At 49.6% G+C, this 13,905-nt stretch overlaps 1 protein-coding gene across 3 annotated transcripts in view; it reads left to right on the top strand.

Moving 5' to 3' along the window:
* FXYD6 (FXYD domain containing ion transport regulator 6) overlaps positions 1 to 12,283 on the top strand; it is a 31,028-nt gene extending 18,745 nt beyond the window's left edge. The window contains exons 2-8 of one of the 3 annotated variants that reach the window (XM_047071193.1): positions 6,616 to 6,678; positions 7,273 to 7,311; positions 7,417 to 7,491; positions 8,307 to 8,343; positions 9,063 to 9,112; positions 9,629 to 9,679; positions 10,970 to 12,283. In XM_047071193.1, coding sequence (XP_046927149.1) covers positions 6,621 to 6,678; positions 7,273 to 7,311; positions 7,417 to 7,491; positions 8,307 to 8,343; positions 9,063 to 9,112; positions 9,629 to 9,657 — 288 coding nt within the window. In that variant the 5' untranslated portion in view covers positions 6,616 to 6,620 and the 3' untranslated portion in view covers positions 9,658 to 9,679; positions 10,970 to 12,283. The remainder of the gene's footprint in view (positions 1 to 6,615; positions 6,679 to 7,272; positions 7,312 to 7,416; positions 7,492 to 8,306; positions 8,344 to 9,062; positions 9,113 to 9,628; positions 9,680 to 10,969) is intronic. The other 2 variants (XM_047071192.1, XM_047071191.1) reach the window with 2 other exon arrangements.
* The last annotated feature ends 1,622 nt before the right edge of the window (positions 12,284 to 13,905 follow it).

Raw genomic sequence — 13,905 nt, 5'->3', positions numbered from 1 at the left:
GGAAGGGTGTTATACCCAGTAACTATGATACGTTTTAACTTTAGACTTTGTTAAATCAAAGACTGTCTTTGTCTGCTCAGGCTGCTACAGCAGAGTACCTGAGACTGGGGGACTTACAAACAACAGAAATTTATTTCTCACAGTTCTAGAGGCTGAAGTCCATGGTCAAGGTGCTGGCAAAGCAGGTTTACAGATGGCCATCTTCCCACTGAGGCCTCACTTGGGGGGAGAGGTGAGAGAGCTCTCTTTTGTAAGGACTCTAATGGTATTCATGAGGACTCCCCCTCATGACCTAATCACCTCCCAAAGGCCCATCTCTAAATACATCCCATTGAGAATTAGGTTTCGATATATGAGTTTGGGGGACACAAACATTCAGTCTGTAGCCAACACACATGGTAAAATTCCAAAGGTAACCACTAAAGGACTAGAAATAGCGTGTATAATTTCTTAACCAGTAGAGGGAGAAAGTGAATAAGAAAAAAAAAAAATCTAAAAAAAAAAAAAGGTCAAAAGAGAAACAAATCAGACCAAATATATCAATAGTCACAATAAAATTAAATGGGCTAAACTTGATAGTTAATAGAAAATTATCAGGTGGAATTAAGAAAAAAAGCTTTTTTAAATCTGTCTTTGCCATTTACAAGATGATAAACTATACGTACAACACATAAGGACACAAGAAGGTGGAAAGTGAAATAGAATTTAATCCAACCCATAGGACAATATAGCAATTTTAATTTTTCTGTTAAATATTATAAGAAACACAGGGATAAATATATAAATCCTTCCTCATAGAGGTATCCTTTAAAGCACCTATTTCCATTGTTGAGAGGCCAGTCAAAAAAAATAAAGTGTGTAGGAATTTAAACAACACAGTTTAATAATCTTAATTTGATAGGCACATAAAACTTTCTTCCCAACAATGAAGGAATTTTTAGTCTTCTAATAAATGGAATATAATTTTTAGAATAACTAACCATATATTAGGTCAATACATTTTGAGGCATCTGTATCCTCAGACCACATTCTCTGACCACAGTGCATTTCAGTTAGCAGTCAATTATGAAAGTAATTTAAAATCACTATACTTTTGGACATTTAACATACACACCGCTTTATAACACTTGGGTCAAATAAGAGGTTACAGTGCAAATTTAAAGTACTAAGAACTTAACATAAGCCATAAGCCACATTTCAGAGTTCATGTGTTGGGGTAAATGTAGCACTTGGAGGATTACAGTCTTAGATGCTGATATTAGAAAACAAGAAAAGGGGGCGCCTGGGTGGCTCAGTCGGTTAAGCGTCCGACTTCAGCTCAGGTCACGATCTCGCGGTCCGTGAGTTCGAGCCCCGCGTCGGGCTCTGGGCTGATGGCTCAGAGCCTGGAGCCTGCTTCCGATTCTGTGTCTCCCTCTCTCTCTGCCCCTCCCCCGTTCATGCTCTGTCCCTCTCTGTCTCAAAAATAAACGTTAAAAAAAATAAAAAAAAAAGAAAACAAGAAAAGCTAAATATTAATGAACCAGGTATCCAACATAAGAAGATAAATATAAAGAAAGAATAATAGAATGAACCCAAAGAACATGTAAAGGCAGAATGAAGGATCATTTAAAACACAGTAAAAAGGATCAGCAAAACCAAGAGCAGGTTCTTGAAAAGACATACAATGAGTGAACATCTGGTGGAGCTGATGAAAAAAAAAAAAGTCGTCACAAATAACAACGTTAGGAATGTAGAAAAAGACATAACTACAGATCCAACAGAAGTTAGTGATTTCTAAGGGTAAGTATAAAATGCTATCAGCAACTTTCTGATAATAAATTTGAAAGCAGAAAAGGGCAAATTGCTATAAAAAATTATACTCATTGAATATGTTCCAGAGGAAGAGAAATCTGAAGAGTGTCATGGCCATTAATGAATTGAAAAGGCAATTGAAAATCCTCCCACAAAGAGAAGACTAAGTCATACAATTCTACCAGGTGTTCACAGAGCAGATTATTGCTGTCTTCTGCAAACTCTTCCAGGGAATAGCAAGAGAGGAAATACTTGTTCTGTGAGGCCAGGACTATCATGATCCCCAAACCGGGCAAGGTCAACACAATAAAATAGAAATTATGGCCCAATCTTACGCACATAAATGCAAAAACCTCAACAAGATAGCAACAAACCAAATCCAACAATTTATTAGGAAGACAATAATACATTGGTTTTATCCCAGTAGTGTAAGGATGATTTGACGTTAGATAACCCATGCACATAATTTACTTCGTTGACGGATTAAAGGTTAAAAGCTGTAGATCCCGAACATTCATTCATAATTAATGTAAAACAGAAACATCTTGGAAAACCAGGATTACAGGGGCACTTATAAAACATTAGAAGAAATCTATTTAAAATCAGTAATTCCCTTCTTTTTATGGTTGAATGAATGATATTTCATTATATATATGTACATATATATATATATATATGCCATATTTTCTTTATCATTCCTCACCATGCACACAAAAGATAATTATGTGAGGTGATGGAGGTATTAACTGACCTTATTGTGGCAATATGTGGCAGCATAAACATGCATCAAATCATCATCCCTTAAACGTACACGATGTTAGGTGTCCCATCACAGTAAAGCTGGGAAGAAATAAAAATAAACACACACACAAATGAAATACGAGTAAAAAATAAAAACCAGTAATAAGACTGCATGTGTGTGTATGTGTCCTGTATTACTGCCTCTATTCTACGTTTTACTCTAAGGCCTAGCAGTACAGAAGACCAGAAATAAAACCCAACGGTGTAAGCATTGGCAAAGAAGAAACAGTACTGTATCATTTGCAGATGATATATCGACAGAGAAAACCCAGGGGAAATCTGTAAGTAAATTACTCGAAATATTAACAGAGTTTAGTGAGATTGTTGGATTTAAGATCAATATGTACAACTCAATTGCCTTTCTCTGTACCAGCGAAAATTAGAAAACACACATGAGATTGCATTTAAAATGGCAATAAGAAACATAAGGCACCTAGGGATAAATCTCATGGGAGATGTGCAAGACCTATATGAAAGCATTTATAAAACCAATATAAGACGCTGAAAAGGATGTACAAATGGAAAGGCAGACTGGATAGGAGTCTCAAGATTCAGATCCACTGTCTCAGTTCCAGTGAGAATCCCAACAGCTTCAGATGAATTTGGCAGGCTGATTCTAAAATTTATAAGAGCGAAAGACAAAGAGGAGGGAAGATATTCCTGAAGGAAGAGGGGGAAGAGGGAGAGAGGAGAAGTTTCTCCTACCCCACGGGAAGATCGCTGTCAAGTTGTAGCAATGGAGACACGGATTCGGATGCAGGGACACACAGACCGACCCCTAGATCGAAAGGGAAGTTGTAGTAGCAGATACACCCCTGAATAGTAAAAATTTGATCCCTGCCTCCTGCCTCACGTGAACAACAGTTCTGGGTGACATGAAGATTTAAATGTAAAAGGCGGAGCTGTAATATGTCCAGAAGAAAATTCTTTCTGACTCAGGCTGACGGGTATCTTCAACAAGACACGCACAAAAACAACACTGCGTCCAGTTACGTTAGAGTTCAGAAATTCTGTTCGTTGAAAAACAACAACAAAAAATGAAAAGCCGCTAATAGGGAAGAGACCTTTGCAATACTTCGTGACAAAGATTTCATATCCAGAATAACACCTGAATAATACTAGTAATGCCCAACCCATTGGCAAAGTGAGCAGAAGACCTGAAAGACACATGACCGATGAAGGAACAGAAGCCCGACTCCTTTAATGAGCGAGCAGATTAAGACCGTATTTCACACCTCTAGATTGGCGGAAATTAAGCAGTCTGACCACGTCAAGTGTGGATAAGGATGCCGAGGGATAGGCACAGTCACGCAGGTGGTGTGGTGGGGTGTCGAAACGGGGATGACCGCTTTGGGAAACAATCCGAAAGTATTCTGTGAGGTTGACAACTTGTACTATACAACCCAGTGACCACACTCCTAGGCCTGTCTCTAGAATATACATCTTCCTACTGCAGTATGACCCGTTAGTGGGTCTAACCATTTTATTTTAAAAAGGGAATCAGAACAGAAACCGTCAGAGGGCATCATTCATTTTAAGGTTAAGAGTTGTTTTGTGATGTTGTTATCCCCGGTATACGTGAATATGTATTTGCACTGGGTTCCGACGTAAAAAGTATTCCATGTGAAAATGATGGCAAAAAAAAAAAAAAATGAAAAAGCGTCTTACGCTGTGCAGCACGCATAAAAATGTTCACAGCTGCGTTATTTATAATCGCACAAAATGGGAAAAGCCAAAAAGATCTCCACTGAGAGGAGAGTGAACCAATTAAGCTGCACAGTGGAATACTACACAACTTTGGAAAGAAATGAACCGAAGGTTACATGTCCTAATGGGTGAATCTTAGAAACAATGTTGAACAAAAATAGCCAGTCCCAGAAGACTGCAAACAACATAGTATGATCATTACAAAGCTCAAAAAAGCTCCACGACCCGCGTAATATGTGCATGACGAATAGATTTTGAAGAAGAGTGGGAGGGATAGCCATACAGAGGAATATCACTCAGCCATAAAAAGGAACAGAGTTCTGACACGGGCCACAACATAGATGAACCTTGAAAACGTGATGCTAAATCCCAGAAGCCAGACGCCAAAGGCTACATAGCGTATGATTGTTTTACGTGAAGTGTCTAAAATAAGCGAATCCACAGATGCAGAGAGTAGGTCAGTGGTTGTCAGGGGCTGGGGGCCGGGGTGCAGAATGGGACCGATGGCTAGTGGGTATGGGGTTTCTTTTTGCGGTGATGAACATATTCTGGAGTTAGTGATGATGGTGGCACAGGTTTGTGCGGATACCGAAACCATTGAATTGCGTGCTTTGTATTTACTAAAAAAAATTTTTTGGATGTTTTTACTTGGAGAGAAAGCACGAGCTGGGGAGGGGCAGAGAGAGAGAGAGAGAGGGAGACAGGACGTGGGGCTCGAACTCACGAGCCGTGAGATCGTGACCTAAGCTGAAGCCAGACGCTTAGCCGACTGAGCCACCCAGGTGCCCCGAAAATTGTACATTTTTAAATGATGAGTTTCATGATGTGTGAATTTTATCTTTCATTAAGAAAAAATTCTTTGAGGAAGAACAAGGGAATGATGAAAAAAATGTATGGATATACGTTGTCCGGGATACTGTTTACCTCTGGGAGTGAGGCAGAGGGACGATTTGGAGGAAAATGTAGGTAAATGTAGCAGGTGCTTGTAAAGTTCTAGTTTTTAAGTTATGAGTGTTCATCTTATTACTATGTATGCGGGCGTGATACATATATTTTTATACGTATAAAATGTAAAACTTATGTAAAATTGGAAAAAATTACAAATAATAGATGAGATGGCATTAGAAGCAAATTACTGCCTTTTGATGAACACCGAGCGGCTTTCTCCAAGTCCCCAGCTGGGTCTCAGCGCGACTCTGGATGCAGCTGTTCTGACCCCTGGTGGCCGAGAGGTGAAGGGCAGCTGAGGATGCTTGCGTGGGGACTGGCAAGTAATGGGGGCGATCCCTCAGGGCCAGCATGGTCCTGGCCACTAGACACTGGTCTGGGGGGGTCAGGCCACTGCCAGTCTCACCCCCTGGAGGAAGACAGACAGCCTTGCCCTTTCCTGGTGTGGGTTTCTTTCTGCCTTTCCTTGATGGCTCTTCACCAAACATACTTCCTTAAGCCCAGGAGTGACTTGCGTGTGACTCCACTGAAATCTGTCCCTGGCCGCCTGCTGCCTCCATCCGGATGGCCCATCCTGGGGCCCCTGGCCCCAGAGTCCAGGGGCTCGATGAGCTCACAGACAGAAGGGGAAGGTCAGGATGCTGGCACTCAGAATCGGTCTGCACGTTGCCTTTGTTTGACCAAACGGCCTTTCTGGAGGATTATGAACTAAGACTGGAGGAAGAATTGGCTCGGGCACCTTAGAGGTGAGGGTGTCGGGGGCAACTTAAGGGAGAGCTGTTGGCATTTCAGGATTTACCCTACGGAGACCAGTGAACAGCAAGTCTCCCGCCCCACATGGCGGGCAGGCTGGGCTAGAGAGGCATTCGCTTACCTGCCCCATTTAATCTAGAAGAATGAACTTCCGACCGTGGGTGTTGGCTGTGGGGAACCAGGCCAGGAAGTCCCGGAAGGATGGCCTGGAGAGGAGGGCGCAGCTGGGGTCATCACCAAAGCCTTGGGGTTTTCCGGCTTCGGCACCGGAGAGGCAGCGTGGTGGAGGGGTCAGGACCTGGGCTCTGCCACTCGCTCTCAGGAGTCTCATTTAACTTCTCTAAACTGTGGTTCTTCGCCTGCAAAACGGGTCAGTCATTGCGCCTACTGATTGTCATAGTAGGCAGCTGTAGTAACTAAATTGATGCGTGCGGAGCCCTGTGTAAGAGCTCAGTAAGCGTCAGCCACTTCCATTCTGTGGCTTGAACTTTTACTGTGTGGAGGGTACTCGGAATAGAGCCGGGAGCCCTACGCGGCGGCCCCTGACCCGGCCGAGGGCTGGGGTGGGGGGGTCTCCTGTGCAGAGACTCACTTTCCTTCCTTTGTCCCCAGACGCCATGGAGGTGGTGCTGATCTTTCTGTGCAGCTTGCTGGCTCCCAGCGTCCTGGCCAGTGGTAAGTACCCCTCCAGGTCCTGGCCCTTTGGGACATAGGGCTGGGGGGCTCTCAGATTCTCCATGTCTGGTCAGTGACTCCCCTGTCCCCGCTGAAGTCAGCAGAGAAACTGCTGGAAGGCAGCATGTATTCACAGACCCTGTTCCAGCCCGCCCACCTCTCCCCAGAGGGTCCAGCAGGCTCTACTTTCAAGCTCTCAAGCACTCCAGGTCCCTGTAGACTTTTTGCCTGAACCTTGGGAGCCAGGCCCGCTCATCAGTGTCTAGATTCTGGCTTTGTGCAAGTCACATGTTCTTCCTTGGTCTCAGTTTCCCCACCTGTAACAGGGGGCTGACAGACCCTGCCTTTGGGGCATAATGTAACAATGCAAAGGGGCAAGAAATGTGGATGTGCTGTGCACCGGGGCTCTGAGTGGTACCCAGTTCTGCTCTCGGGCTGGCCTTAGTGGGCAGGCCCTTCTGTGCTTCCCCGGGCACCTCTGCTTAATGGGCTCTCTCTCCCAGGAGTCCCTTTGTGGGAAGTGACACTGGTGGGGTATTAGGAAACCAGATGTGCAGCTGTCTTCCTCTTGCCCACACTCGTTTATTTTTTCAGCAGCTGAGCAGGAGAAGGAAAAGGACCCTTTTCATTATGGTGAGCGGTGATGGTAACCCTGGGGGGGAAGGGGGGGTGTGGCCCCGCCCAGGGACGGGAAGCCCTGCTCTTCCCTTCCTTTTGTCACCTCTGCTCCTTTGGCAGACTACCAGACTCTGCGGATCGGGGGACTGGTGTTTGCTGTGGTGCTCTTCTCCGTGGGGATTCTCCTTATCCTGAGTAAGTTTGTTCGTTCCCTGTTGGCTCTGTAGAGTGATGTCTGCAGCTGCCGGGGGAGTAGAGAACAGTATAGGAGCCCGGCCGTGCTCTCTCGGGGGGAGAGAGAGATGGCCCGTTCTCCCTGTTATCTCCAGCACGTAACATCGTGCGGGGCACATAGTAAGTGCTCAGTAAAACAGGGCAGCATGGACAAAATAGGGGCACCTGGGTGGCTCAGTCGGCTAAGCGTCCGACTTCGGCTCAGGTCATGATCTTGCTGTTTATGAGTTAGAGCCCCGCATTGGGCTCTGTGGCGATGGCTTAGAGCCTGGAGCCTGCTTCCGATTCTGTGTCTCCCTCTCTCTCTGCTCCTCCCCTGCTCTTGCTCTGTCTCTGTCTCTCTCAAAAATAGATAAACATTAAAGAAAAGTGAACAAAATAAATGCTTGATGAAAACAAGGTCATCAGAAAGGGCAGGGTGGCTGTCCTGGTGCTATGTCCAGTAGGCAGAGGTCGGGGAGTCACAGGAGATAGCGAGGAGCTGTCCTTAGAGTGCTCTGAGAGAGGTGCCCCCGCGTTTGTTTTCTGCACATGAGAGCCCGGGCCGCACGGAGCCCTCTGCACTTGCCCGATCAAGCAGACTGTGGTACGGCCATCATCCAGGCATTTGAATGTTGAACCTTGACCTCAGAAGAACCCTACTCCCACAGAGGATTGCTACATATAACTGTGCTTTTTATGTAGCCCCCTGTGGCAGCTTTGCTGTGGTCAAACCAGGAGCGTGACCTTGAACTCGAGCCGGGAGCGTGACCTTGGGTGGTTTCTTTGCCTTTCAGGTCGCAGATGCAAATGCAATTTCAATCAGAAGCCCCGGTAAGGATGGCGTGTCTGTGGATATCGGAGGTGACGCTAGGAGGGGACAGGGCGGGGCCCCCTGGTGTGTGCCAGGCATGTTCTGGCAAACACGAGGGCAAAGCATGGAGGGTTAGCCCCTCCTCTTTTCTGATGTATATTGAGATCAGAACTGTATACTCTCTTCTGATGTATATTGAGGAGGGGAGGGAAGCAAGAAGGTGCTGGACGCGCGTCTGAAAGCCCTTGAGACAGTTGGGCTTGGGAGAAGGGAAGCAGTGGGCCTCAGAGCCTCTCGGGAGGTCCATCTCGTCTCTACAGGACCTGCGACGCTGTCCCTGCTCCTCACCTGTGCATGGGGCTCTTTGGCTGAGGAGGAGCTCGGGCTCCGTCATTCACCTCTCCCCCCACCCCATACCGCATTAGTCTACCGCAAAAACCAGGGGCAGCAGTGGACCTCAGAAGTCCAAAGTCTGGCAGGACACGATGCCAGCCCCCAGGGGGCCCCAAGCCACTCCTTCCCAGCGCTCAGTGGGGCCGGCACTGAAGGGTGCCTGCGAGTTCCCCTGACACCCCTTCCATCCCAGCTTCGCCCCCGCCCCCGGCCCCACGCGCCCCTTGGTGGAGAGTGCCACAGCCTTCCAGTGACTCTCAGGGGCCTGCTCCAGACGGCCCTGCCCCAGCAGGGACAGCGGGTTTGCCCCACAGAGCGCCGACGGAAGCTTCTCCTTCTCTTGCAGGGCTCCGGGGGATGAGGAGGTGCAGGTGGAGAACCTCATCACTGCAAATGGTAGTGGTCACGACCACCGGCCCGGGTGGGATAGAAGCAATGGGGGAGGGTCCTCGGATGGCTCCGGGAGGGATGGTGGTCAGACACCGTGGCCTCCCTAGAGCCAACTGGACGTGCTCCTGTGTCTGTGCGGGGAGAGCGGTCTCCGGGGCCCCTGCTCTGGGCTGTCCCCTCATCTCCACCAAACCAGCTGCTACCCCTGACCTCTGCTGTTTATAGGGCATGTGCTTTGTGTCGGGCACGAGACAGGTGCTTCATAGAGCCCCCTTCGTGTGCGCACAGCCCCGTGACGGAGGCTCGCGATCCGCATTCGATAACCCAGGGACTCAGAAAAGTTAAGGAATGTGCCCAATTCCTATAACCAGCAAGTCTGTCTGACCCAAAATCCTGCCAAGCCCCCTCTTTGCTGCACGGTTCAGACTCCTCCAGCGTCAGGCCTGGGCACGGCTGCTGCGGCGGGTGGCCTGTGGGGGTGAGGGGTCCATTCACTGCAATCTGTTCCATTTTTTTCCCCAGCAACGGAGCCCCAGAAAGCAGAGAACTGAGGTGCAGCCCTCAGGTAGGAAGGTAGGATCCTGTCTTCCCGTGTCTTCCTCTGTCTCCGTCACTGTTCATTCCTCAGGGAGGTGCTGGGCCAGCTTTTGCAGTGGGCACAGCATTTATTCTGAGCCAGGCTGGGGAGTCTTGTGTCTGAAAGGACAACGGGACAGATGGACGGAGACATCTGAGGGCACCACACATGCGCGGTGAAAGGCTGGGGAATAGGGCTTCTGCTTCTGCATGACCGGAGGCCAGGTTAATGGAAGGTCACCTTCCCTGCGATGGGGGCAGGACTTGGGAGAGAATGACAGTTCGTGAACTCCTCCTAATATCAGAGTAGCTCAAAGATAATGGCTTTTAACGATGGTTCAGAAAGTAGCTTAGGACCGCTTAAAAAACATCAACACTTTAGAATCAAACTTGCTAACTCTACACAGAACTAGGGAGAATAGTGTATCTCCCCCTTCCCCGATGCCAGCGTTAGCCGTTCTCAGTTCTCAGCTGTTAGGGGCACCGTATTTAGCATTTGCTTCCGTTGTTCATTGTAGGGACACGGGAGAGTGTTTGCCGTTAAATGTCTTAGTTTTCAAAATGCTGCCCCGCACAGACTTGCCTGAGCCTACCGGAAGAAGCAAGTAGGGCAGGTGGGATTGAGCCCCACTTTATAGATGAAGAAACTGAGGTCAGAGAGAACAGCCATCCAAGATCGTGTTATCACAACAGCCTCGTGGGTGGGCAGCGCGGGGCTCAGTTTGTCCATCTCCTAGACGGGGCTTGGGAAGGTCAGTGATCTCCTACACACGAGGTGGCCCTAGATGCCAATCCAGGAGTCAGGTGTCCTAGCTGGTGGCTCGGGGTTCTGTCCATTTATGGCCACTGGCAGGTCCGATCTTAGGGGTGGTGGGGGGAGGCTCAAGGGAAGGAGGCTTGGGTTTTTTTTGTTTTTTGTTTTTTGCTTTTTTTCCTAAACTAGGACTTCCTCAGAAACCCTGTTCTCTTAGGTCTCGGGATTGTGAGCAACGACTGGGGGTGTCCTGAAATAGAAACCCCGGGTTTAACAATTTTCTTTCCATGTCTATCAGGTTCTAGCCTTCCTGGGAGAAGCGCTTCCCTGGGCCCCCCTCCCCCTCCCAGGCCCTTCCCCCTTTCCGTGCATTTCAGCCTCGTCCTCCTGTGTCACCGGGGACGTGAGCTCGGAGTGGGTCTCCTGTGAGTTTCAGGGGGGCACAGGCGCTGCGTTAAGGCAGGGAGACAGCCAGTAAAGACGCCAGAAAGGAGGCAGAGTTGAGTTTTAATTTGGATTCTCTCCCCCTTTAGCTCCCAGAACCTGAAAGGAGCTGCTTGAACCTTTAGACGCAAGTGTTGATGCTTAAGAACACCGGCCACTTCAGCAGCAGATCTTTCCCCAGGAGAAGCCAAGAGTGTGTGTGTGTCCCCCTGCCCCTTCGCCGTCCCCTGGAACACGATCCTCAACTTAACGATGCAACTGACACCCGCCTCTCCTGCCCGCAGCCCGCGGTCTCGTCCACGTCCTGTGACGTGTCTGTGTGTGTTTGATGACTGTGATCTCTGTGGCTGCTTGTTTGTGGATGATGTTGTATTTTAGTGACCCTGAACTCGCTTTCCCGGGTGGGTGCTGAGCCATGTCACCGTCAGCCCCTCCCTGCCCCCCTGTGGCCCCCACCCCCATCATCTCCCACTCCCGGGAGTCCGCTTTTTCCCTGAGAGACCAGTCCCTTCTCTTGATTTGGGGGTGGGTGTAGGGCTAGGGGGTGTGGGCGGGGGTCTCCAGTTGTCTTGGGACTTGGGAAGGTTTACATCACCTCCGTGATCATTTTTCTTGGCCTCTCTTCACTTCATTCACAAGAACCTTGCTTCTGTATTCTAGTCCGGACCCAGGTCTGTTCTGAGGGTCTCTTGGCAATCGGGAGGTTCACGGCAAGGAGCTGGTGAGCCCAGCTTTGCCTCCAGGCAGGCTGTGCCCCTTCCACGGTCCTTTCCCTCTTGGGGCTTCCACCCCGGGGTCCTCATCTGCCCTGCACCGTCGCAGAGCAGCCCGGGATCCCGGGCCCCGGGCTTCTAGTCTGCCCCTGGGGAACGTGCCCCCTGCATATCTTCTCAGCAATAACCCCATGGGCTCTGGAACCCTGCTCCTCTCTCCTACCTTCCCTGCTTCCCAGACTCCCAGCTACAGCCCGGCTCTTCTGGACTCAGACTCCTGTCCCTGAATTAGGTCTCTGGTAGGCAGTGGCTGAGGGGCTCCATTCTGCGGGGGCCAGCAAAGCAGCAGGGAGAGGAGGCGTCCTGTGCTTCTCTGCCCGCATCCCGTTGGTCAGGGAGCAGCGATGGCTCCCAAGCCCTTTGCTCCACCTGTTACTGGTTAGAGCGGCAAGTGCAGCGGCTACACGTGGCTTAGAGACCCGGGGCAGGTGGGCACAGCCCTGCTGCGGAGGGAACTGCCAAGAGGTCGAAGGTCATACAGAATGGAAAATCCAAGCAGACCCCGCCCCTCCCATCCATCGTGTTCTCGTGGCATCCAACCAGACGTGCCGCCGTGACCGGGCCGCTGTCCTCCGTGCTGTGATCGATCCTCTCCACAACAAAAGGGAATAAAACACCATTTGTTTCCTAGTGGCTCCGAAGTGCTTTCCTTTGTGTCAGAGAGCTGGAGCGTTTGTAGGGCCCAAGGGACTCGGTCCTTGGTCAGAGGGAGGAGGTGACAGCTGTTTGGTCCAGCTTAGCTCCTCCCCTCCCCCCGGACCCCTTCCCCCTTTCCTCCTCCCACCTCCCCCTGCTCCTGGGTCGGTGCGCCCGCGGCAGGACCTGAACCTTACGCATGTCGTGGGTTCAAGCCCTGCATGGGGCTCCATGTTGAGTGTGAAGGCTACTTAAAAAAAAAAAAAAATACAAAACTGTGGAGGCCACGTGGATGGTGTCCATAGTGGCTCATAGGGGCCAGGGGTCACCCACAGTGTCCTCCCAAAGACACTGCAATTCAGTCTTTGGAAAAGTGCTGTTGGCCAAATAAACACAGATGCAGGCTAATTCTCCCCGAGGTCGCTGCTGCTCACCGTCCTCTCTACGTGCTTTGTGTGTCTTTATCTGAGAGGGTTCCTAGTGGACAAGGACTATGTCTCGTTCTAAGGTAAGAGTGCCTGGAACGCCTTCACCCCGCCCCCCCCTCCAAATCTTCAGAGCCCGTCTAGAGTCTGTGAGTAGTTTAGGGCTGCGGAATTGGCAGGTGCAGGTCCTGAGGGACTCGGGGGTCCAGTCACCCCCCTGGCTGCCCCCGGGGCACTTCTGCACCTGCCTTTGCCCTGTGTCCCCCCAGGTCTTTGAAAAGACCTGGGGCTTATCGCTGAGATCAAGCTCCACATTGTCAACTCAGTGATCGCGGAGGCTACACCATCTCCGGTCACACCGCAAGTTTAAGGCAGCTAATGAGCACCATTTGTGGGAACACTCACGGGTCAGGGAATTACAAGGCTGACAGCAATTTCAGAGCTTGACCGGATGAAGACCCTCCGGGGCCCCAGGAACACAAAAGATGGTGGGTACCTCCCCACATTCATTCTTAAAAATAAAACCTTGAACTCTAAAAATAAGTATGAGGAAGTATAATGGGGGAGATTCGGGTGTTTCTCATAGTAATCATGTTATCAACTCTAGGGCATTCTAGAAAATAGTTTTCCCTTCTTTGCCAGACTCTCAGCGCCCGCTCATCTTTCCCCCGGACAACCCAGTCTCATTTCTGAGGTGGGTAGGATGTTCACACTTTATAGATTCTCTGAAATGTTTGTGACTGGTTGAGGTCACACGGCTGCGAAATGGAGGGGCTAGGAACCCGGCCTAGGCTGTCTGTCACCAAAGCTCTCTCTGGCACGCCATGTGGCCTGGCTTCCTTCTGCAGGGGAGGGCTGACGTCCAGGGGCAGGGAGAGGATCGCCTGGCACGGTGCGACCACATCGGGAGCCTGGCTGGCCCTTCAGGGCATACGCTAGCTAGCCCGTGCTCTGGGGAGGGTCTTGCGGTCTGGAAACAAGACACATAACGAATAGTCAAAGGAACTGGTGATCAAAATGATGGCAATATTATGATTCATAACTAAATAAAGCAGCTAATACATCGAGCGCATGCTATTACCAAACACGGGGCGGACGATGTCACATAGATCAACTCGTTCAGGACTCACGGCACTACCTGATGGTCTCATGATTTTACAGATGGGGGCACTGTGGCTCGGTGGGACTGGC

Source organism: Lynx rufus, unplaced genomic scaffold, assembly GCF_022079265.1.
Source record: "Lynx rufus isolate CCGP_SWC_20201006 ecotype Redwood Valley unplaced genomic scaffold, mLynRuf1.p SCAF_9, whole genome shotgun sequence".
NCBI classification, from domain to species: domain Eukaryota; kingdom Metazoa; phylum Chordata; class Mammalia; order Carnivora; family Felidae; genus Lynx; species Lynx rufus.
This window is presented reverse-complemented; position numbering and strand designations above follow the sequence as displayed.